Source organism: Bos mutus, chromosome 17, assembly GCF_027580195.1.
Source record: "Bos mutus isolate GX-2022 chromosome 17, NWIPB_WYAK_1.1, whole genome shotgun sequence".
In the NCBI taxonomy this organism is placed as follows: domain Eukaryota; kingdom Metazoa; phylum Chordata; class Mammalia; order Artiodactyla; family Bovidae; genus Bos; species Bos mutus.
In genome coordinates this window covers 1,402,597-1,425,737 of record NC_091633.1, presented here as the reverse complement: position 1 = coordinate 1,425,737, position 23,141 = coordinate 1,402,597, and the positions used below count along the sequence as shown (strand labels likewise).

Genomic DNA, 23,141 nt, shown 5'->3' with positions numbered 1-23,141 from the left:
GCGGCAGGACCAAGACAGGGCAAGTGGCTCCCTCCTCACCCGCCTTCTTAGAGACTGTGGCTTCCTCCGGGATGTGCTCAGCACCCAGGACGGGCCAGCAGGACCTCCCCGGCCCTCCAGACCGAGCCCCACATGTCTCACCCTGTAACCTGCTCCCAGGAGTGGTCCCAAGAGGGGACCAGAGATGCCCCCGCCCCCCAGAAGGGGACACGGCCCTCCAGCCTCTGTCTCTCTAGTGCATTCCTGGAGCTCTGACCTCTGTGTCCTTAACTCCTTCCTACCCTCCCCCGACCTCAACCACACTCCAGCATCACCCCAAGACCCAGAGGACAGCTCTGATCAAAAAAAAGACAGGGGACCTCCCCGGGCGGTACCATGGTTGAGAATCCGCCAGGCAAGGTAGGGGATGCGGGTTCGAGCCCTGGTTTGGGAACTAAGCCCTCAAGCCACACCTAGGGAGTCCACGTGCGGCGATGCAAGAGCCTGCATGACGTGGCGGGGACCCCAAGTGCCACTGCAAAGACCCGACGCACCCCAATAAATAAGAAGCAAACAGTAACGGGCTTGTCGAGGATGCTGAGAAACAGGAGCCCTCGGGCACCTCCACGGGGACGTGAACTGCTGCAGCTGCTCGGGAAGAGCAGGTCAACAGCTCAGAGCGCCAACCTTGGCGGCGACCCAGCGACTCCCCCCCGGCTCTCCACACAGGAAGGAGGAAGCCGTCTGTTATCACGCCGACCATGCCACACTCGCACGGCGCTCACCGTCACGGCCACGAATGGGAAGTGGCCCAGGTGCCCCCCAACTGGAGAACAGACAGAGGAGCTAAACGTGCCGTGTGGACACATGCGTGAGGCAGGGCCCAGCCAAAAAAGGGAGTGTGGTGAACGCACCATGAGCGCGTGACCCTCAGAAATGTTTTGCTAAGTGGGGGAAGCCAGTCACGGAAACCGTGTCACAGAGCGCGTGTGTTTACACAGAACACGCAGCGTGAGCAATCGTTGAGTCAATACGTCGTGTGCGCCTCTTCGAGAGCCCATGGACTGTAGCCCGCCAGGCTCTCTGTCCATGAGATTCTCCAGACAAGAATGCTGCAGTGGGTTGCCATGCCCTCCTCCAGGGCATCTCCCCTCCCCAGGGATCGAACCTGCATGTCCTGCACTGCAGGTTGGTTCTTTAGACTGAGCACATCCATACACAAAAAGCACATCAGCCTGGGCCCGGGGGTGGGAACAGGGAAACCGCTTTGAGAGGACAGAAATATTCTCAAACGCGATTGTTGTTAACGGTCGTAAAACACTGTAAATTACTAAGATCACTGATTATCTCCCTGGTGGCTCAGACAGTAAAGAATCTGCCGGCAATGCAGGAGACCTGGGTTTGATCCCTGGTTCGGGAAGCCTGGCAGGCTACAGTCCAAGGGGCCCCAAAGAGCCGGACACGACTGAGTGAGTAACACTCTCACTTTTCACTGGCTGCTTCTCTACTTGAAAGGGAAGCGGTGGATGTCAGTCAGTGAAGAAAAGATGCAGAGTCCCACACGGGACCGCAACTGGAGCAAGGAGGTCCCAGGCCTCGCCGCACCGCTCCTCGTGGCGGCAGAGGCTCTGGGAAGCTGAGTCCCCGAGGGGCTCTGTGGCTCCACACAACTTCTACAGCCTAAAACTGACCTCAAACGGTTAACAACCATCTGCACCCCTCACGTTCATGGGGCCGGAGACCCCGCGGACCTGCCCACTCCAAGGGGCTGTCACCGTTGATGCCCTGAGACACGTTAGCACCTCATCCATCTCTGACCACCCCCCAGCACCCCCCGACTTCCCAGCACCCACGTGGCCCTGGCACGTGAATGACCATGGGGAACAGATCGTGGCCAGCCCTGAGATAACCCTGATGGCAGGTGGGCCTGGGGACTCTGTGGCACTTATCTGATGCCCACTGACCATCTTCCTCCTGCCCAATCCGTCTCCAGGGCTCCCACCCACACTCTGGCTGGCTGGGGTTAGAGGAGAATGCAAGTGCCCCAAGGACCGAACGACAGCAATGTAAAGTCACCCTCTGAGCAGAAGAGACGGACACTGCACACAGAGGCGAGAGAAGGAAAACGGAAGGAAGGGATTCGCGACGCCTCGAGGCTCCACCTTCCCTGGGCTCTGCCGACCCTGCGACGCCCCCTGCTCCCAGGCCAGTGGTTCCTGAACCCAAGACTCCCCAACACAGTCTGGGGGATCGGGTGGATCCAGAACCCTGACCTGGGGGGTGAGGACCCAGCTCCCCGGACGACTGTGACGCCTCCGGGCCTGACAGCGTGTTCGGTTTCCGCCCCTGGCCCCTTGGGGCCCGCTGACCTGGGCTGGCTCCAGGTTCTCCCCACGCCCCCCTCGGACACTGCGGGGTGCTGTGCCCGCCCTCTGCTCATGGGAAGGGCTCTGCACTCAGCTTCTGAGTTGAGGTGTGTGTGACGGAGGGGGAGAGGACTCGGGGGGTGGGGGTGTGTGGTGTAGCCACCCCTCCCCCACAGCAGGACAGGCAGGGCCACCCGCCCCTCGCACGTGGCCAGGCTGGGAGACCACCTGGAATTGCTGGGAAAGCCCCCATTTAGGCAGGCTGGGCCCGGGAGTCACCGACAGCCTCCCCGAGGTGCCCCCCACAGAGATACGCGTCCACGGGGGAGGGGGGCGGCTGGCTGGGGTCCCGGGCTGTCGTCAGCATGACCGGCCTCCCCTGACTGCCTTCCTTCCTCCTGCTGAGGATCCAGACTCGTAAACAAGCCCGGCCGCCCCCAGCCTGAGTCACAGACCCCCTCCCGCCCCTCCCGGACGTCCCCGGGACTGATGACAGCTCTGAGTCACCCCAGGTCCCAGGAGGGAGCGGGGCTGGGGGACCCGAGTCTGCAGGCCCCTCTGACCCGCTTTCCAGCTGCAGACAAGCCCTCGTTTTCTGTGCTCCGCCATTCGCACTTTCACAAGCTGAAGGTTTGGGGCAACGCTGCGTTGTCAGACGCTGGTTGGCACTTCTGAGGAATGAAGTCTTGTTTTTTTCACTAAGGCACCTACACTGCTTTTTCCAGGCGTGATGCTATTGCACACTCTGACCTCAGAACAGTGTCGACACAGCCTTTACACGCACTGGGAAACCGGAAACCTCACGTGACCTGCTTCCCTGCAGCACCTCTGAGGTATGCCTGCAGGTCTTGTCCCCAAGAGACGGGTTTTAGCAAGAACCCTGCTAAGACAGAGTCGGACGTGACTGAGCGACTGAACTGAACCGCTAAGTCAGTTAAGCAAAAATCCCCTGCCCTGGGGACTTGCCTGGCGGTCCGCTGGTTGAGAGTCCGCCCTGCCGTGCCGGGGGTCGTGGGTTCAAACCCTGGTCGGAGAACTAGGATCCCCAAGGGCCACAACACAAAGTCCAGGCCCTGAATGAGAGCTCTTCTGTGCCGCAACTAAGGCCCCACGCAGCCAAATAAACAGAGGGTAAAAATTTAAGAAAAAATTAAAACAAACAAACAAACAAACAACCCACTGTCAATATTTAACCATCCTCAACCTGTGACCACGCTGGTCGTCCCCGCCTTCCTGGTGACGTCCGAATGACCCGGGCCTGTCTTCAGCAAGAATCCCACTAGAACAGCGCAGCCAGAAACCCCCTCAGTCCCGCTGTTATCTGACTACCACCACTCTCTCCTGGTGGTTCAGACGGTAAAGAATCTGCCCCCACGCGGAGACCCCGGTTCGATCTCTCTTTCCAGAGAGAGCCTGACTCCATAAAGGAGGAAGACGACTGTTCCCTTTCCTGTCTGAGACCCCCGGTTACCCAGCAGCAGTGCTCGGAGGCCGCGGTTCAGATCCCGCCACCCCCGGGACCCCAGTCCCGCAGGAGGACACAGAGGAACCAAAGTCGAGAAAAGGAATCGGGCGCCCAGCCTGCCAGCTCACCATGGGCTGGGCAAGGTGTAGGCAGAGCCTGGGTGTGGGGGCGGACGCTGGGGCAGGGGTACAAAGGAGGCCAGCGGTCCTCGAGCGCGGAGGCGATGACGGAGGCCCCGAGCGATGACCAGCGCGAGGCAGCTGCCTGAACACCGCCGCGCTCAGAGGCGTCCGGCTCGGGACGCCCACGGAACAGCCCTGCCTGGGCAATGCCCTGCCGTCCATCAAGGCCACCGAGGCGGCCTCCTGCCAGGGCGGGAGACACGGGTTCGATCCTTGGTCCGAGAAGACCCCACCTGCTGTGGAGGAGCGTGTTGCGTGCTAGCTGCTCACGGCCACCGAGCTTGTGTTCTAGAGCCCGGGGGGCTGCAGCCGCTGAAGCCCCCGCGAGAGTCCGCGCTGCTCCGAGACGAGAGGAGCTGCGGCGGCGGGGAGTCCGTGCCCTGCAGCCACCGTAGCCCCTGCTCACTGCAACCAGAGAGGAGCCCGAGCTGAGACGGAGACCCAGTGAAGCAAACGATATGTACGTATATATAATAATAACAAATTAAATAAATGTTTTTTAAGTAACCACTTAGAAGAAAACAAAAACGGGATGGTCAGCAGTGAGGTTGGAATCCCTGGGATTCCACGCAGAGTCACAGCCATCCTGGGCTGCCCCTGCCCGAGGAGCACCCAGCCCCAGGCGCCGTCAGCTTCCTGTCCTTGGGTCTCGGCTCGGCGCAGCCAGGACTGTCCGTGCCAACCCCCCACCTCCCCCAGCGCCCTTGCCCCGTGGTGCCAGTCCCAAGGCATAGGGGTCCCTGGAGGCCGCAAGCTGGCCAGTTCCCTAAGCAGCTTCTCAGGCACCGTGCCCCTCCCAGGAAGCCAGCCAGACAGCCGTGGCAGGGACGGAGCCCCCTGCCAGGCGAGGACTCCCCAGGGTCGCAGCAAGACGAGGAACTCGAGGAGTGTGAGTCACCTTCTCTGCCTGGAGGTTTTCACTTCCTGCACCGGGGAAGGGAGCCCTGTCCTCCCACGGCTACCTGGCACGTCCAGCCACTCCCCCAGGAGGCCTCATGGCAGGGGGCTTCCCAGGGCACTGGGGGAGCAGTCAGGGCCCACCTCCAGGGCGGGGCAGGCAGGAGCCCCCTTAGCTGGGTTCGGTCAGCTGCCCCGTAAGGAAAGAGGGTGCTGGGGCTTCCTTCTGGGGTGCAGAGCCGTGCAGGTGAGGCTGTGAGAAGGACAAGGCGGGTGGTTCTGCAAGAGCTGGGGGGCACGTCCTGTCCTTGGAAGGCTGAGGGCCCAGAGGGCTTGGACCTGGGGACCCCTCCCCAGTCCTCTGTGAGACTTCCTCCTGACCCACCAGGGGCTCCTCTGCCAGCTCCGGGGGGCCAGCGGGGGGACCGGCGCCCGCCCACAGAGGGAGGCGGCTGCAGGCCTGGAAGTGGGGTCTACACGCCAAAGAGGGGGTGCCAGGCGGGGAGACTCAGAGTCTCAGGTTTTTCCAATTAGAGGTGGCTCCTGACTGCCAAGGGCAACCCTGCAGGGCGCCACCTCAGGCTCTCCAGAGGCCAGGGTGGCACAAGGCCTCCTGGAAAAACAGGTAGAGCTGGAATTCCTTCGGGGACGAGACACTGAGTGACAGACAGGCTGGGGCGGAAAGGGACCCACGACGGCGCCAGCCCAGGTCTCCCATGCCGACGATTCAGAGCCGGGCCTGCCTCACTGTGTCCCCCACCCCCCGCCTTGGTGTCTCCGGGCGTCAAACAGGAAGAGCACAGAGCACCCGGAGGCGGGGAGCCCACGGGGAGCGGAGGGGCCACCTCACCTGTGCCTGGCCCTTGCCCACGATCCGGTCCGTGCTCTCCCCACCGTCCTCCTTGGCGAGCCTGGTCTTGTGGTAACACTTCTCGTAGCACAGGATCCTCAGGGTCTGCGAGCCTTCCAGCTCGATCTCAAACTCCTGCGCCCCGAGAGAGGAGGAAAGCCCCCAGGTTACTGGGCAGGCCCCGCGGAGGGGCGGCCAGCGCTGCTGGCCAAAGGGGCCTCTGAACAGCAGCCCCTTCCCGCACAGACAGCTCCCCTGAGGCCCCGCGGCGAGACCCTCCCCACTGTCGCCCCACAGTGCAGACCCTCAGCAGCCGGTGCCCCGTGAACATCACACCACCGGCTAGTCTGGGAGCTTCCGGAAGCTCTGGGCGCCTCTCATGCCTAACCCAAGCTCCAGGAGCCGGCATCTCGCACAGGGTGGTCCCCGAACCACCTGCAGCAGAGGCCCCGGGGCGGGGTGTGGGAGTGGGGGGGTGGCTGGTTACAAACGCAGACCTGCTGTGGGCTCTGGGGGCCCACTGATCACGACCAGCGCCCTCCAGGTGGGTTGACACCTGAGGGCCAGGGTCGGCGGGCAGGGGAGCGCTCTGTCCTTTGCGCTCAGCTTTGCTGAGCTGCTCCGAGGACAGTCTATTTGAACGGAAAAAATAAACATCGACCCAGGGAGGCGACCCAGGCGAGGCGAAAGAGGGACCCGGGAGGAGGGCTCTCCTGCAGGCTCTTGGTGTGTCTGCCGTGGGTGCGTGGGGCCTGCTTCCTCCTCCATCATCCCCACGGCACCTTGGGAACTCCAGTGCTTCCCAGCAGGGTTTCACTGGCATGGGTTCTTGGTGGGGAGACGGGGGTCGGGGGTTGGGAGAGCAGGTATTTCTGAGTCTGAATTGGGAACCTGCGAGGACCTAGACAGCCCACACGTGCAGCCAGGGTGGTGGGCCGCCCAGAAGCCCCTCAGCCCAAGCTCGGTCTCTGCAGCCCCTCGGTGGTGTCCAGAGCCCGGCATGCGCTGCCTCTGCAGGGTCACGCCCTCCTGCATGGGTCCGCCTGGCTCCGACACCCCCTGCCCCACCCCGGACAGCCCTGGCGCCCGGTGTTCTCACGACCAGGCAGGTCCGCCGGCTCCCCAGGCCCGCGCTCTGAGGGCGGCGTGTGGCACGTCTAATGATCACAGAGACCAGGGTCCTCTCCAGCCCAGCGAGGCAACCCCCACCCCAGGAGCAGAGCTCCGGCTTCCAGGCCTCGAGTGTCACGGCGCCCAAGGCTCATTCCAATTTCCAAGCAAAAACACCATGGAAACCTTCCAGATAAACACTCGGCAATAATAGGGGCCTTAATGCTAAGAAGCCCTTCGAAGCTCTTTTTCCAGATGCTCTGCCAGCAAAACAAGTGTCTCCGTCACTGGCGGTGGGGGGAAGAGGGGTGTGTGTGTGCAGGCGAATTCTCAGGAACACGGAGATAAAATCTCCTGGCCCGCCTGCTCCCCCGGGAGATTCCGGGAACGGCTGCTGGCACAGAGGCCGGCAGGGAAGCCCTCAGGGTCAGAGCCCGTGGACGGAGCACCTCGTTTGCCGGGAAGTGGGGCCTCACCTCGTTCCAATTGGGCTCGGCTGTGTCCCTGTAGACGCGCGTCTTGGCTTTATTTACAAAGTAGCCGAAGGAATCCACCTCCAGGGTGCAGTACAGACCTAGGGGGCACACGGAGAGCGGGACTGACCACATGGCCCTTTGTCAGCCATCTCTCTCAGAAAAGCAGGTGTTATTTTCTAAATCATAAAGAAAAAAAGTGTCTTGGGTTTTTTGGTAGCGCTCTGACGCCTGCGGGATCTTGGGACCCCAACCCAGGATGGAAGCGGTGCCCCCATGCCCTGCAGTGGGAGCGCGAGACCACCTGGAGAGTTCTCGGTTTTCTTTCTAAAACAAGACACCAAAACGGTGCCATCAAGACAGCCTCACGCCACACGGGTGCAGCCAGAAGCCAGCACCCGTCACGACACTCGCTCCACTGCTCACGGACAGCAGCTCAGCACTGGGAGGGAAGTGGGGTAGGGCCGTGGACGGGGGCTCGGTTCATTGGGGTATTAATGAAGTTCTCCAGGCAAGAGTACTGGCGTGGATAGCCCTTCCCTTCTCCAGCAGATCTTTCCTGACCCAGGGATGGAACCTGGGTCTCCTGCATCGCAGGCAGATTCTTTACCGTCTGAGCCCCAGAGAAGCCCTATTAATAAAGTTACTATAGGGCAAAGCGAAAATGTGTATTTGAATAAGTATTCAGGCTTATTCAAATCTAGTTATAGTTTTAACTTATCCACCAGAAGTTGTGTTGCTTCCTTTAACGAATGGCTCTACTGAGGTATGAACGACTGTACCTTCACACTCACCCACTGTGAGCGTCCAGTGGGTGCTCTTGGGTGAGTTTACGGAGTTCTGCAGGCGTCACCGCCTTCAGTTTTAGTGCACTTCTGTCACTCCTAAAAAGACCTCTTCCCATTTTTCCCATTCAACCACAAATCTATAAATCTGCTTTTTCCGTCTATCCAAATCTTTTGTTCATTTTTAAAAGGCTGGGCTGTCTCAGGCATCGCACTGTAACCCTTCTCGATAGATCCTGGATACAAAGCCCTGATTGTATCCACCCGGCCTGGAAACAGCTTCTCTTCTGGGGCTCGTCAGGCACGTCTGGTTCGGTTTTGTAGTGACGGTGGCACGGTCAGAAGGGTGCCTGCCTCGTGTCCTCCTCCACGGGGCCCTAAGAGCTCGGGGGTCAGGCTGGCAGGCGAGTGTGTGCCGAGCCTGCGCTGCAGCGTGACCAACCCTCACCGCTCCCGAGTGGCTGGGACAGATGGCCCCGAGGGGAGGGATTAAAAGGGTACCCCTTTGGCACATCAGAGCAGCAAAATCTCCCCGGCACCAGGGTCAGGGTGCCAGCCCTCAGCCTCCTGGAGACCTGGGCTGCACTGTGTTGATGTTCAAGTCGCTCAGTCGTGTCCAACTCTTTGCAACCCCATGGACTACAGCACACCAGGCCTCCCTGTCCATCACCGACTGCAGAGTTCACTCAAACTCATGTCCACTGAGTCGGTGATGCCATCCAACCACCTCATCCTCTGTCATCCCCTTCTCCTCCTGCCCTCAATCTTTCCCAGCATCAGAGTCTTTTCCAATGAGTCAGCTCTTCGCATCAGGTGGCCAAAGTATTGGAGTTTCAGCTTCAGCATCAGTCCTTCCGAGGAACACTCAGGACTGATTTCCTTGTCTGTAGCGAAACCTGACCCTACAATTGCACGACCTGCCTGCAGGGGGCAGCTCCCAGCTCCCAGAGTCTGAAGAGACAGAAGCAGGCAGAGGCAAGGTCCACCCTGGAAAGCAACCCCACTCCCAACGGGCGTGAGCGAGCACCACACCTTCGGGCGGTCAGCCACCTCCCGGGTACCCGCGCCCTCCGGCTCAGGGTCCAGCCACCTTACTCCCCACACCAGCCACCTACTTGAACTCTGCTTAAAGCCGCTGGCAGAGTGGACGATGACATTCAGGAACCCGTAGAGCCCAGGAGATTCGTCATCTGTGCAAGAGACCAGAGAGGTGAGCGCCCGTCCTCCTGGCAGGGGCAGGCAGGAGCTGGGCTCTGCTTCAGGGACCCTCTTGGGGCTGGGCGGGGGGCACCGCGTGACTGTCACTCGCTTAGCGGGGGACCAGGCGACAACGTGAGCAGGACCACATCTGCTGTGGCCTCCACTCGGCCTTAGGATCGAGTGCTACGTTCACAACGTGGGCAAACCAGGGGCGGAGACGAGACGTGACGGGCTCTCAGGACAGGAGAGGGGCTGGGGAGCACGTCACGTGGATGAGGCGCAGTGTGCAGAGCACGCTCTTGTGTGCAAGCGCGTGTGCACGAGTGTAAGAGTGAACGCAGGTGTGGCACGACCACACGTGGGGGGATGGGGAGCAGGGCCAGACCAGAGCACAGAGGGTCTGGGGAGCCGCTCGGGACTCAGGACCAAGTCTCCGGTCCCCTGGGTCACCCCAGCTTGTCCCGTCCACTCCAGGGAGAAGCCGACAGGAGCACACACAAGCCCAAGCATGGAGGTCCCCAGCCCCAGGGCAGCCCCAACAGCAGTAAGGAACGGCGGCCTGGAGGGTGCGGGGTGGGGGCGGCCCACCTTCCTTGTTGATGGTCAGCGGGATGCTGTGGACGGTCTGCAGTTTGACACATGAGTTCGTCAGCATCTGCAGCTCCACGGACGTCAGCGAGAAGCTCTTGAAACCTGAGATGGGAGCACAGGGGTGCCAGCCAGTGAGTCCACCCGGCTCCTCAGAACCCCGGGACCCCCTGGAGCATTTTTTCCAGCTACCCTCACAGCGGGCCCTCAGCACACCCTGGTGAGGAGGCCCACAGCGTCCAGGTGCTCCCAGGGAGGAGCCGCTAAGGGATGGGGAGGCGTGGCCCGGGGGGCGTGGAGGGAATCTTAGCAAGATGCTCACACAGGGTCGCCTGCCACCTCGGCTTGGCCGTATGGCGGTCATGAGGGGCGACCCGGGCAGCTTCCTGTGGGGTCTCCCCAGACACCCAGTGCAGCTCTATCCGCTGCGCCCCCATCTCTCCACCAGGTGGGGGAACAGAGCTCACTTCTGAGCAGAGGACAGACGCTGTAAGTGGTCTGGACCTCTGGTTATAACTGGACACCCGTGATGGGAACATGGGCCGGGTCCAGGCACCAGCTGTCAGAGCCGCCAGGAGCACCCCGTCCCCAGAGACGGTGCCCTGTGGGGGACAAGGCAGAGGCATGTGGAGCCCCCCGCCTACCCGGGATGCGGGGCTCAGCCTGGCTGCCCCTGCAAGAGGCACAGGCGGGAAGTTCTCAGCAAGAACAGCTCGGGAGTCCCGAGTCACGGGGTGGGGGGCGGCGGGGAGCAGAGGAGGGAAGCAGGCGGCCGCAGCCCCAGGTCGGGGGCAAGGCCTGCCCTCCAGCCCTGAAGGCAGCCAGGCAGCACGGGACAGCTGTGAGCTGAGCAGAAGAGACCCGCTAATACACAGGGAAGCGCCCAGAGAAGGGCCCGTCCTGGCTCGGGCTGGGTGCCCCGGCCCAACAGCGGTCAAGCACAGGGGAGTAGGGCCAGCAGGGTGTGGCCGCCCAGCCGGCATCTGCGGGGTGGGGGGCAGGTGAGGCGGGGGTGGGGGAGCCCCAGGGGCAGGCAGGGTTCACGGGGGGAGGTCAGAGGGCAGGCTGGTGGTGGGCAGTCACGGAGGGCACGGGGTCCTTTCAGGACAGCCCCTCCTCAACCATCTCGTGTGTCAGGGCTCCAAGGCACACCTCACTTGGATGAGTCCCACAGCCCAGCCCGCTGGGGAAAACGAGGTCAGAGACCACAGTGCCAAAGTCCTGAACCCACACCTGGAGCCCACAGCCCGGCCCGGGGGCCACTCACATTTCTTCTGCTGCTCCCGGATGTTCTCTCTCCACTCGGCCCGCTCGTAGTCGGAGGAGATCAGGAACGTGTAACTCTGGGGGCAGCGGGAGAGCACACCCCAGTTATCGCCACCCCGCTGACCGGGCACCCAGGGGACCGGGCTCCATCCCGGCCATCACGTGCAGCCGGCAGCGAACCCGCTCGGGGCGCCCACAGCCCCGCGCTGCAGGCGTCAGAGCTGGGGGGTAGTGGGGTCTCAGGGCGACGCATCGCAGCACAGGGCCACCGGGTCCCCAGGATGGATGTGCCGAGGGGAGGGCTGATGCCCACCAGCCCGGGCCCTGACGCGGAGGCAGCGGCCCCCGCAGAGCCCCTGGGCAGGTGCGTGACGCTCACAGAGAAAAGCCCTCAGGGTAGAAGTGAAGCAAGCCCTCAGGGTAGAAGTGAAGCGTCCCCTCAGGCCCACGGGCTCCCAGACTGCATCCTTGCGCTGAGAGCCTGTGAGCCCCCAACGCTATGGAGACGCCCCTGGAGCCCCCGCCATCTCCCAGCTGTGGGGGTCCGTGTGCCAGGCCACACAAGCTTCTGGGGCCGAAAAGGGACCACAGGCAACCGGAGGGGTGGGGCGTGGGTGTGGCTGGCGAGTCGGGCGTGGTCTGTGGGTGGGGCGTGGCCTACAGGGTGTGATCGGCAGGTAGGGCTGAGACTGGCGGTAGGGGCTTGGCCTGTGGGCGTGACCGGTAGTGGGGGGGCGCGGCCTGTGGGCGTGACCTGGCTGTCATATGGGCGTGACCTGTGGGCAGGGCGCGGCCTGTGAGGGGCATGGTCCGCAGAGTGTGGCCGGTGGTCACTCACCTTCCCGTTGCGGCTGTGCACGCGGAAGGCCATATTCGGGGACATGAGGAGCAGCAGCGACTCCTGCTCCGAGAGCTTCTTCCTCAGCCTCTCGATGGCCTTGCTGCCCTTGTTCGCTCTCTGCGGGGAGAGGGTGCGGCCACGTGTCCAGCCCCGACCCAGCGCTGCGCGCTCCTGCTCAGCCTGCCCGCGGGCCTGGACCCTCGGTCCGCAGAGGACAGAAGCCCGTGGACAGGGCCTCGGCCGCACTGTCCAGGCCGGGCCCGGGCTGCCAGACGTGCTCAGTGCATGCTCCTTGAGGGTTACAGGCCTTCCCCTCACGGACCTCCCTTCTGTCACTTTGCCCAAACTTAGGGCAATGTCCAGGGGCCCGTTGTGATCCTGAGGGCCCCTCCCTGCTCCCGGGTCTGCACATTTTGACCTCACGTCTCCTGGGAGTGAGGGGCCTGTGCAGGGCGAGACGTGTCCCCAGGACCTGGCAGGGAAAACCCTCTCTTCTCCCAGCCGTGCACCGCCCTCCTGAAGCCTCCGTCCCAGGGGCACAGCCTGGATACACGCAGCAGTGGACGGGGCTCGACAGCCCTTGGGACACTCTGCCCCGGCCAGACAAACAGACAACCCAGAGTTCACGCCAGCCCGGAGCTCCGGGGACCCCCCATCCCCTGGGGTTTGTGGTGCAGCAGGGCGGGCAGGGGCGGGCTGCGAAGGACGCCTGTCCCGCTGCACCCACCGCAGCAGCTGGTGTCCCTGGACATCAACCTTCTGGGGACCCACCCCGTCCTTGGCTGCCACACAGTGCCTATAGACCGACCCTACAGGTTGGGGGCTCACCCTCGCTGTTCCTTCAGAACACTGCTCCTCTCCAGAAACAACCAGGGGTCTGCCGGGTACAGGTCAGACCCTCCGGAGGGGCCGTATCCCGCACCTGGGACTCGCTCCCCATCGGGGCAGTTGTAACAGGGACAGTGGGGCGACCGCCCCCCGCCCCCCACCCGATCCTGGACGGCTCCATGTCTGATGGGATGCCTGGTGCTCTGAATGCTCTCGGGGCCCCAGCAGGTCCCAGAGACCCGCAGTGGGTCAGAGGCCCAGCAGAACTCGCCCGCTGGGAGGTGCTGCTGCCCCTGGAGCTGCAGAGCCAGCCTAGCGCCCACCCCCCGCCCCACGCACCTTCTCTCTCTGGATGTCACTCTTGATCTGGGAGATCTTGACCTTCATGGCATCCAGCTCCTCGTCCAGCACCAGAGGGATGCTGGGTGCAGCCTCCGACTCGTCCACCGTCTGGAAGCTGAGGTCCGTGAGCGGGATGTACCACTTGCAGTCGTACTGCTGGGCTTTGCTGGATGTGGGGCGGGGGCACGTTAACAGGCTGCCCACCTTCCTCCGCTTAAGTCACTGTTTCCAGTCTAGGAGCCCTGAGGTCACGGCCATGACGTCTACCTGACCTTCAAACCCTGCCCGTGGTCCCCGAGACAAGCGGACACTGGCGACCGGGCCCCGGTGCCCCTGTGCTGGGGCACTGCTCGCGTGGGACCCAGGCCCAGGGTCTGCCACGCCTCATCCACTGTATCCTGACGCGGTAGACCTTCCAGGCCCCCAGTGACAGTCAGGACAGGACTGCAGACGCCCCCAGGGCTGCAGTTTGAGGGGCTGCAAATCCACCCAGTATAAGCCCCCTCTTGACAGACAGGGAAGATGAAGCTCTCTTCTGATTGAACCCACCCAGCACGGCGACAGCAGGGGGGCTGAAGAGCCCAGCTGAGTGACTGGTCTCTTCCCCCGTTGCTGCCCCTGCACAGGCCACCGCGTTCTCGGCCATCAGCTGGTGATGTCTGCCAAGGGCCGGGGCGGGGCAGGCACCATGCGTGCCCCACCTACAGCAGACCCTGCACCCCCAGACCTCTCTGGGTCACGACCTGACAGCCCCCCTGAGGTCACAGTCAGGCTCCCCTGTTCCTGTTAAGAGTCAACAGCCCAGTCACTCACGCTGACCCAGGACATCTGCTAATGATGACCTCTGACCATGAGCCTGGCACCGCGTTCCAGGTGGAAACAGACTGTAGCTTAACGACAGTGGCCTGGCCCACAGGGGGATGACCTCTGCAAGCTGACTGGCAAGAACACCCAGTTTCCTTATGTAGAAACCGCCCCGGGTGCCCTGGACCCTCCGCCGGGCCGGGGGGCCACAGGGTCACTCACCCCCCGCTCTGCTTCTTGAGCTTGGTGCAGAGCAGCAGGTCGGTGAAGAGGAAGACGTGCCGCAGCTTGCGGGCCCCCTCCACCAGCTCCACCATGAAGCTGTCCTTGAGCAGCTGCCGGTGCTGTGGGCAGGGCGAGGGGGGCGTGGTCAGGGCGAGGGGGCGTGGTCAGGGCGAGGGGGCGTGGGCAGGGCAGGGGTCGGGGCTTCCGACCCCCACCTCCACCCCCCAGCGCCCCCTCCGCCTGCAAACACCTCAAACCCCTTGCCCTCTGTCCATTAAAGTCCCCAAGTGCCCGGGGCACACGGCCTGTGGGGGAGGGTGCGTGGACAGGGTCTCGGCCGCCGGCGTAGAGGCCGGAGGGCACGGCGCAGCCCGGGGGTTGGAGAGCCCGTCTGAGCAAGGGCGGCCCGGGCCTCCCTCCCCAGGACAGCCCTGGACACCCGGGCGGGAGGCAGGCCAGAAGAGGGGACAATCTCGTGTGGGGGACCAGTAAGAAGGGCCCGTTGCTGAGGGCGGACAGCCGCCTGGTGAGTGGGGTGGGGCAGGGCCGGGAGGACTCAGAGAGGGGGGCGGTCACGCTCAAGGCCAGGCCCGGATTTGCAGGCATCAGAAGGCCAGGCAGGGGTCCCCCAATTGGGACCCTGCATTCCAGTCCTTCTCAGGTCACAGCCCGCTGATGGACAGAAGCCCACACAGGGGTCACGTGTCTAATGCAGGCCCCGAGCCCCAAGGAGGCCTTGAACAGCAGGCGGACTTGAGGCACCGGTGCCCCGGCAAGCCCTGCGCCTCTGTTCCGGCGGCTTCCCTGAAACAGAGGGGCGGGTGTCCCCAGCTCACACAGGTCCAGGGCGTGGGGCGGTAGGTCGGTCGCCAGCCGACAACCAGCGGCCACCACCTCGTCACCTGGATCAATGCTGTGCCGTGCCGAGGACAGGCGGAGAGGCTGCCCCACCACACCCTGGGGGAGGGTCCTTGTGCCCATTTTACAGACCGGGAGCTCCGCCACCCGCCCCCGCCAGTGCAGAAAGCAAGCAGGGACTCAGGGCTCTGTGACCAGGGGGAGAGAGACCCTGCTCACCCAGCCTCAGGGAAGGCCCCTCAGAAAGCGCAACGCCTCCCCCCAAGTCTGCAATGGCTGGGGCGGGTGTGGGGCGGTGCAGAGTGTCAGGCCCGCTCATCATGCAGAACTCCAGAGCCGCCTCACCACAGCCTCCCCAGCAGGTCTGGGCACCCGTACCCTAGATTCTTCTTGGGGAGGCTGTGCCTCTCTGAATCCCCTGCCAACGCTCGGCCAGAGCCCCCCCAGAAGCGAGTGCAGCCTGGGCTGGCCACCCCCCCCCCAACACCCACGTCACCATTACGTTCGGGTGGGCTCACAGCAGCCCGCCAGGCCCTGGCACGGAGCGCGGATGGTTCACACGGGCACTGCCCATGCTGACCGCACCGTACGTGCGAGGGCGGGAGGGCTGCCCGCAAGCCAAGCCACGACATGGGGTCACTGCCCTCCGCCCACCTGTGCCCCCGGGGGGTGTGGGGTCGTGGGCATCTAACGGCGGGGTGTGTGCAGGTCCCGGGATCTGAAGTCCTCGAGGGACAAACGGGGCGATGTCCCCTCGGCAGGGACTCGGCAGAAGGTTCTCCAGCCCAGGAGGCAAGACCGGGGGACCTTCTGTGAGTTGGAGGGGGACCCGAACGGGCTCAGCTACTGGACGTCGCCAGCAGAGGGCGCCCAACCTCCAGCTGAGAGGCGGACCGTCCCCCAGCCGTGGTCCCCGCGGAAGGAGGCCGTGACTAGAGACCCAGGAACAAGGGCCAGACTGCCGACTGCAGGCGACACCTGACCAAAGGCAGCTGCTTCCAGCGATCGAAGGAGCAGGAAGGCTCGTCTCCTCGGGGATGCCCGCTGCAGCGGGAGGCACGGCACAGACTCGACGTACCCTGAAGCCGCTTCCCGGGAGGGGAGACAGCCATGGCAAGGCTGTCTTGGCGGAAGCAACTCTCATGTCTGCTGAGGTCACGTGAACTTGTGACCAGGGAGGCTGGGCACGCATGCACGACTTCCCCCAGAGATTAGGAGCTTCGGGCCGAGAGCCACTTGCCGGCTGCTCAGAGTGCCCGGCGGGTCAGACTGGGCACCACCGAGCCCGGGGGACTCGAAGGAGCAGGAAGGGGAGGAAGCGGCTCCCAGCAGTGGCGACCGTCAGGTTCACCGCCCGGCCCACATGCCCCGTCCCTGCCTGCTCCCGCCCCGGCACACGTCCAGCAAAGGGTGCTCACGCTGGACGCCAGCCCCCTGACTGGCACACCTCTGCCATCTTACTGCAAGCTGCCTGGCACGGGCGGGCCCCTCCCGGGAAGGGTGGAGGCAGCCAGGGCGGCACCTGGCCCCTCTGCGCCACACTCTCGCCTCCAGGGACAACGGAGGGCAAGAGGGGCTCTCGGTGTGGCAGGGGGAGAGGAGGGGAAGGGGAACCCCCCAGGAGGACGTCAACCCCGTTCTCAGCTACGAACATACCACGCCCCGCTCCCTTTCTTGCCCGGGAAGTCCTTAAACCCGCTGTCAACCGTCTTATTGTGAAAGAACACCCAGGGGAGCACGGAGCGGTCTCCAGGCAGACAAATGCCGTCTGCCTTCTGGCCCATCTCTGGGACCCCGATCCGGCAGAAGTGTGGGGGGCTCTGGACACAACCCCCGCAGCAAGGCCACCACATCCCTGCAACCCCACCTGGACGCCCTGCCCGCCGGCCGGGGTCCACCCTGCCAGGGTCAAAGGCCCCCAGGGTCAGGCGTCTCTGCTGTGCTGAGCTGCAGGGACACAGGGGGGCCCGGTGTCCCCCGCCGGGGCAGTGGCCACTGCACTCACCTCTCCCTTCTTCACGGTCATGGACTGCCGGCGGGGCGTGATCTCCTCGTTGATGCTGGACAGGAAGTTCTGCGAGATGCGGAGGGCGTCCTGCAGCAGCGGGTGGTCAGGGTGGCTGGGGGGCGTGTGTTTCAGCAAGTCCTGCATCGGGGGAAGGGTCGAGTCAGAGCCGCTGGGTCCATTGGCCGTGCGAGCTGCAGACACGCTGGGGGGGGGTGGGGGGGACCCGGGGCCACCCTTCTGACAGCCGGGGCCGCGTGGTGCACCACCCCTAGGGGAGGTCCCGAGCGGAGCCCACAAGCCAATGCTGTTTGCACGCTGCTGAGAGAGGCTCCACACTGCGGCTCTGGGGCAGGTTTCTGCAGCCAGGGCCAGGAAACTCTGGGTGGGGGCGGCCCCATGCCCTGCAGGAGACTGGCACCATCACTGGCCTCTGCCCACTCGATGCCAGTGGTGCCCCCTCGTGTGTGGCGGCGTCAAGCGAAACCGCCTCTGGATGTGTTTCGTGTCCACCGAGACCACCCGGGGGGCGCTGGCCTGTGTGAGGTCAGCAGAAAGCCCCCAACCTTCCCGACTCCTGCTCTCTTAGATCAGAGCCTGGGAATTCCTCTCCATGGGGGATGCCCATAATCTGAGCTCAAAAGTCAACGGCTCTCTGGTCCAGAGACACAGAACCCTCTTGGCTCCCAAATCCTATGGCAACAAGAGCCTGGGGAAACGAGACAAGTCAGGGGAGACTCCGGCGTGGGGGTCCCAGGCCAGCCCCTCTGCCAGGCCTGAGCTCATCGCTGCCAGGGGGTCAAAGGAAGGGCCTCCAGGGCTCCAGAGCCAGAGCCTGGCAAACGTGTGCAAACCACCAATCTCAGCTCATCTGCCTCCATCCACGAAGTCTCTGAGACGTAAGACATTACGAAACGAGCAGTGCGTGGGAAACCGCGCAGCTCGGAGAAGAACAAGGCAGAGCGGCCTGGGGCGCCACCGGCCTGACGCAGCACACGGGGGCCGACGGCGGGCACGGAACGGCGGGCCCAGCACGTCTCCGAGTGATTAAAATACGTCACGTGTGTCAGCATTAAGGACCCTCCGGTGGTGGGTTCACTGTGGGCAGGGAGGAGGAAAGGAAACGCACACTTTTATAGGCTTCTGCGAGCTGGTCGTCCGTTTTTTAAAAAATGCGTGCGTAAGACTTGCTCTAAAGACCTATGGATAGGGTCGCCGGGCAGTAGGGCTGGGGGCCTTCTTTCCTCTGCTTTTGTTTCTCGGTATTAAGATGACCAGGCTGCCCAGGCGGCGCGAGTGTTAAAGAGCCCACCTGCCAACACAGGAGATGTAAGAGACGTGGGTTCGATCCCTGGGTCGGGAAGATCCCCTGGAGGAGGGCACGGTAACCCACTCCGGTATCCTTGCCTGGAGAATCCCACGGACAGAGGAGCCTTGCAGGCTACCGTCCAGAGGGTCGAAAAGAGTTGGACATGACTGAGCACGCACACACTGAATGACGGTCACTTAACAACGTGTGACTGACTCCCCGCTGTCCTCAGGAGCAGCCCCGCTGGGCGGGCCCTCGCCGCGCTGTCCATCTGGTGGAGGGTGTGGTCCAACCGCAGCCCAGGCGGGCACCTGGCATCCGTGCCCTGCCCCCTCCCTTGGGAGAGCGTCTCCATTCTCGAGCCCCTCCCCACCTGTGCCTGCTCTGATGAGGCACCGGGAGCCCCAGACCACCCTCACCCCAGGAGCCCGGGAAAGGAGAGGCGCCTCACTCCTGCATGCTCAGTACAGCTGCAGGGCAGAAAAGAGGGCAGGTGAGCAGAGCTGACCAACAGCGGCCCCAGCCCCAAGACAGCAGAAGCCAAGAGCCCCGGGGACTCACGTGCAGGACCAGCGTGCTCCGGGTCACCCGGTCCACGGGCTTGTACAGCAGGGCTGTGGGGAGACAAGGCAGGGGATGAGAGGTCACACGTGCAGGAGGCCGACCGCCCGCCCTGGCTGCAAGGGTGGAGGAGGGGGTGGCCCCCAGCCCACATCCCCAGGGTACCCCACCTCCCCTCTGCCTGGGGACCGGCGGGGAACCCGGAGCCTTGGAAGGCTGGGGATGTCACTGTGGGCTTTCGGTCCGTGACGTCAGCGCCGGGTCTGGGGCTGATCCAGGACCCAAGCCTGCGAGGCTGCCTCGGCAGCAAGCACTCAAAGGCGGGGGTCAGGGAGCCAGCCGGCTCCCTGGGAGGATGGGCCGGCGCAGGTCCCTGGGAGGATGGGCTGGCCTGAGTCCCTGTGGGCAGAACAGCCAGCTGGTCTCCACGCGGACCCAGGCCTGGCGCTGAGACACAGCTCCCGGTTGAACCGGTGGGTCAGCTCATTTGCTTTCTAGTATTCACGCGTGCAGGCTGTGCCGGCCTTGGCCGAGCGAGCAGCATCTTCAGCTGCCTTACGGGCGCTTTTGGACCCCTGGACGCAGCGGCCTGGAGGCCCAGTGGTCGGGCTGCCCCCTCTGCTCCGTGGCTGGCATGGCCCGTTGCGGGCATGGGACTCGCTGTGTTTTCCTGTGTCGGGGGCACCTCTGCCCGTGACCCCCTCGGGCAGCGCAAGCTGTGCACTCACCCCATTTCACAGACGTGGGGGAGACCGGCTCGGAGCGGGGTGGAGCTCTGGCCCGGCTCCTATCACACGTGCTGTGCTCTGTGAGTGAACATCCTCCCGAGACCCTAACAGCCAGGAGTGAGGAGGACCTTCTCATTCCTGAGCCCACTCTGCCCAGAGGGAGGAGGGCAAACACTGGCCTGGGGGCCTTGCCGCTCGGCTCTGACCCCTGCCCAGCCACTCGGGACCCGCCCTCTACACGGGTCCTTCTATCCTAAACCCGCTGCGTCATCTGGAAGAAGGGACAATACAGTCCCCCACAAGGTTGCTGGACGACACCATGGCGCTGAGAGGCCCGGGGGGCGTCCCGCGTGATCCCTGGCGGCGGCCACAGGTCCTGCCCGCTCCCTGCTCCCTTCCTCGTGACTGGAGGTCTGCAGCAGCGCAGGGGGGCCCGGCTGGGCGCCCTGTCCCCTCGCAGCAGCCACCCCCCACAACTCCCCCAGGGAGCACGCAGGGGCCTCGGCACTGAGAACTCACTTTCCAGAGAGTTCTTGGTCGTCTGGTCCTTGGCCTCCTTGTTGCTCCTGGCTCGCAGGTTCTGCAGAGAGAAGAGCGCGTTTTCATGCGGGGTGAACAGAGCGGCCTTGATGGTGGCAGAGAGCTCACCCCCAGGAACCTCGGGCAGAAACCTCAGCATCCTTTCAGCCATAAACCTCAGGGGTGTGTCTGGGTCACAGCATGAGGGGCGAGGCCGACTTCAGCATCGGAAAGTCTCTGTGAGACGCCCTGGAGGCTGAACAGCCCCCTCGTGCTGGGACGTCCCCAGGGGACACAGTCGGCCCTGGCCGAGGCCTCTGGCGCAGAGTGTCTTGCAAACCCAGACCAAAGGCAGCACCTGTCCTGGGGGCGCGGACCGGCTTCCTCGCCCCAGTTAACAGTGTGCTTGGACGCAGGGGCCGGGGCAAGGGCGGTCAGAGCACCCCGCGTCGGGGCAGTCACCAGCAGGCAGGCTGCCTCCATCCCTCTCCGGACTTTGCAAACGTCCTTGCCCAGGATGCAAGCAGAGCTTTTTTAGCGGGTGGGTCATTTTTCAACTTAATTGCGTTCACAGGGGCTGCCAATTCGGTCCGAGGTACCAAGAGAAAGGGAATGAAAGGGCCCTGTGTGCCTGAAATCGTCCCTGAAAAGACGCTGTGGTTAATCCCAGCGCGAGGACTGGGAGCAAGAGAAACCCCAGCTGGAGACTGCGTTCCTAACCTCTCGGGCCACAGGAAACCTCCAGGGCCAGCCGCCCGATAAGCCCTGGTGCCCCTCCTGGGCGTTTAGTTCTCTGCAGGGGCTCCTCCATCACCTGTCTCAGCAGCTCCCAGAGGGCAGGAGAGGGGGAGTGGGGAGCGTGCGTGAGAGCTCAAATCTGCAAAATTCAGGTGCTGCTCCGGTGAGCCGGGGCAGCAGCCCACGCTGGGCGCCCCTGGAAGGCACGATGCATGTGGGCCCCTTCATCGTCTGGGAGCTCGGTGGGGGGAGTGGGGGGAGGGACTGCCTTAAGGAAACTTACAAGTTTGGTTTAACCCCACAGCTCCCAAACCAACTACAGACTCCAGAAGCCCTTTGCACTTGATTCCCGTTACCTATTTATCAGAGGCTTCCCTGGTGGCTCAGATGGTAAATGCAATGCAAGAGACCTGGGTTTCATCCCTGGGTCGGAAGATCCCCCTGGAGAAGGGAATGGCTACTCGCCTGAGGAATTTCACGGACAGAGGAGCCTGGCAGACTACAATCAATCCACGGGGGTCACAAAGAGTTGGACAGGACTGAGTGACTAACGTTTTCACTTTTTCCCCTTGTCACACCGGTTTATTATCCGGGGAGCTCGGGCTCATGGAACCCAGCACGGGCAACTCTGGTCTGACCGGACGATGACGAACACGGATTTCTCAGGCTGGTCCCGGGAGAGATGAAGGACCACTGCTCCATGTCCTTGGAGGTGGAGCTCCCGTCCCCACGGCCGAGCTCTGACCCCCACCCCTGAATGCAACCCCCTACACCTGTGGCCTGCTCCTTCCGTGTCCTTGTGGCTCATTCCACGTTCCGTGTGGTTCTAGTTTCTCTGGGCCTGTTTTTCTGCTGTTTGTTAGTTATCTGGCTCAGTTGCAGCACACAGATCTTCATTGCGGCGTGTGGGATCTAGTTCCCTGGCCAGGGATCGAACCCTGCATTGGGAGCACAGAGTCTCAGCCACTGGACCCCCAGGGAAGTCCCTCTCTGGGTCTTTTTTGAAACAGGGATGGAGAACCCGAGTGGACACCGCCCGATGGTACAAAACTTCACGGCAGCCTGGCCGCTGGCTGCCCCCGAGCACAGTCCTGTTTCCCATGCCCGGGTGGGGCTTGGATCCCCTCCTGCACGTGGTCAGCGGGACCCCGTAAGCCCTGGGTGGTGTCCACCGTCACTTCCTCCTGTTTCTGTAGAAACCTGTCTGGGTGGACGTGAACGCGGCCCCGTTTAAGTGCAGCCGATCTTAAAACGTTACGACTCTTAATTTGTCAAGGTCACCTAGGGACTCAGCGCCCGCACCCCAGCTGTTGGGGGCGTGAGGGCTGCTAGTTTAATGAGTGAACGAGAGAACAGACCCAACGCTCCAGGCCAACTGGGGCAGCTGTGGAGGGCAGCGTGGAGCCAGCCTGCGGCCCTGGGTGCGGGCCGCATCTGCGTGACCAGCAGCACCATGTTTCTGGCTTCCGTTTCTCTTCCTAAAGCTGAGTTCTTGGGGCTTCCTTGGGGGTCCACTGGTTAAGACTCCGCGCTACCAATGCAGGGGACACGGGTTCGATCCCTGGTCGGGGAACTAAGATCCCACAAGCAGGCAAAAGTTAAGAAATTGGAAAAAAAAAAAAAAAAAGGCAGCCGAGTTCTCACTCAGAGGTCTTCCCACGCAGAATCCTTGCTTGGCGGAGCAGGCAGGTCAGGGCTCTGAGGAAGATGAACCCCAGGAAGAGGAAGGTATCCCCCCACTGCAGGGAAGAGCAGGATGGGCAGGGCGGGGAGGACCCAGCACGGTCACCAGCAGCCCCTGGTGACTGGTCTCCTGCCTCCGGGGGCTCTTCCAAGGCCCCTCCTTGTACTGAGACTCCAGGGATTGAGGTTTCAGAGCTGCTGGGCTGGTGAGGCTGGCAGCCTGCAGCTTCCCCCGTCGTGGGTGGGCAGCCCACCCTGCGCTGGCTGTAAGCCCCAGAGGAGCGGAGCATGAGGCCCCCACCTGCTCTCCACCTGCAAGGTGCAATGTCGGCCTCTGGCTCGGGTGTCAAAACCCTCTGTTCCTGGGGACCTCATAGACAAGCGCAAGACAACATCTGTCCAGGCTGCCCAGACGGACCCCCGAGCCGGGCCCTCGCGGCTGGGAGGGCAGGGAGCGTCCGAGGCTGCTCAGGACTGCAACCCCACCCCGGCTGGGGCTGACAGGGCCCACCCGCAGGCATCTGGAAACAGAGGTTCAC

At 63.5% G+C, this 23,141-nt stretch overlaps 1 protein-coding gene across 1 annotated transcript in view; it reads right to left on the bottom strand.

The window, feature by feature from the left end:
• The window catches only part of BCR (BCR activator of RhoGEF and GTPase), an 87,217-nt gene that overhangs the window by 9,688 nt on the left and 54,388 nt on the right, over positions 1–23,141 (bottom strand). The window contains exons 6-16 of the mRNA XM_070385749.1: positions 20,182–20,242; positions 18,935–18,987; positions 17,065–17,205; positions 14,199–14,320; positions 13,170–13,338; positions 12,000–12,119; positions 11,163–11,238; positions 9,896–10,000; positions 9,223–9,297; positions 7,326–7,423; positions 5,740–5,874 (exon numbers count right to left, since the gene is read on the bottom strand). Of these exons, the coding sequence (XP_070241850.1) occupies positions 5,740–5,874; positions 7,326–7,423; positions 9,223–9,297; positions 9,896–10,000; positions 11,163–11,238; positions 12,000–12,119; positions 13,170–13,338; positions 14,199–14,320; positions 17,065–17,205; positions 18,935–18,987; positions 20,182–20,242 (1,155 nt within the window). The remainder of the gene's footprint in view (positions 1–5,739; positions 5,875–7,325; positions 7,424–9,222; positions 9,298–9,895; positions 10,001–11,162; positions 11,239–11,999; positions 12,120–13,169; positions 13,339–14,198; positions 14,321–17,064; positions 17,206–18,934; positions 18,988–20,181; positions 20,243–23,141) is intronic.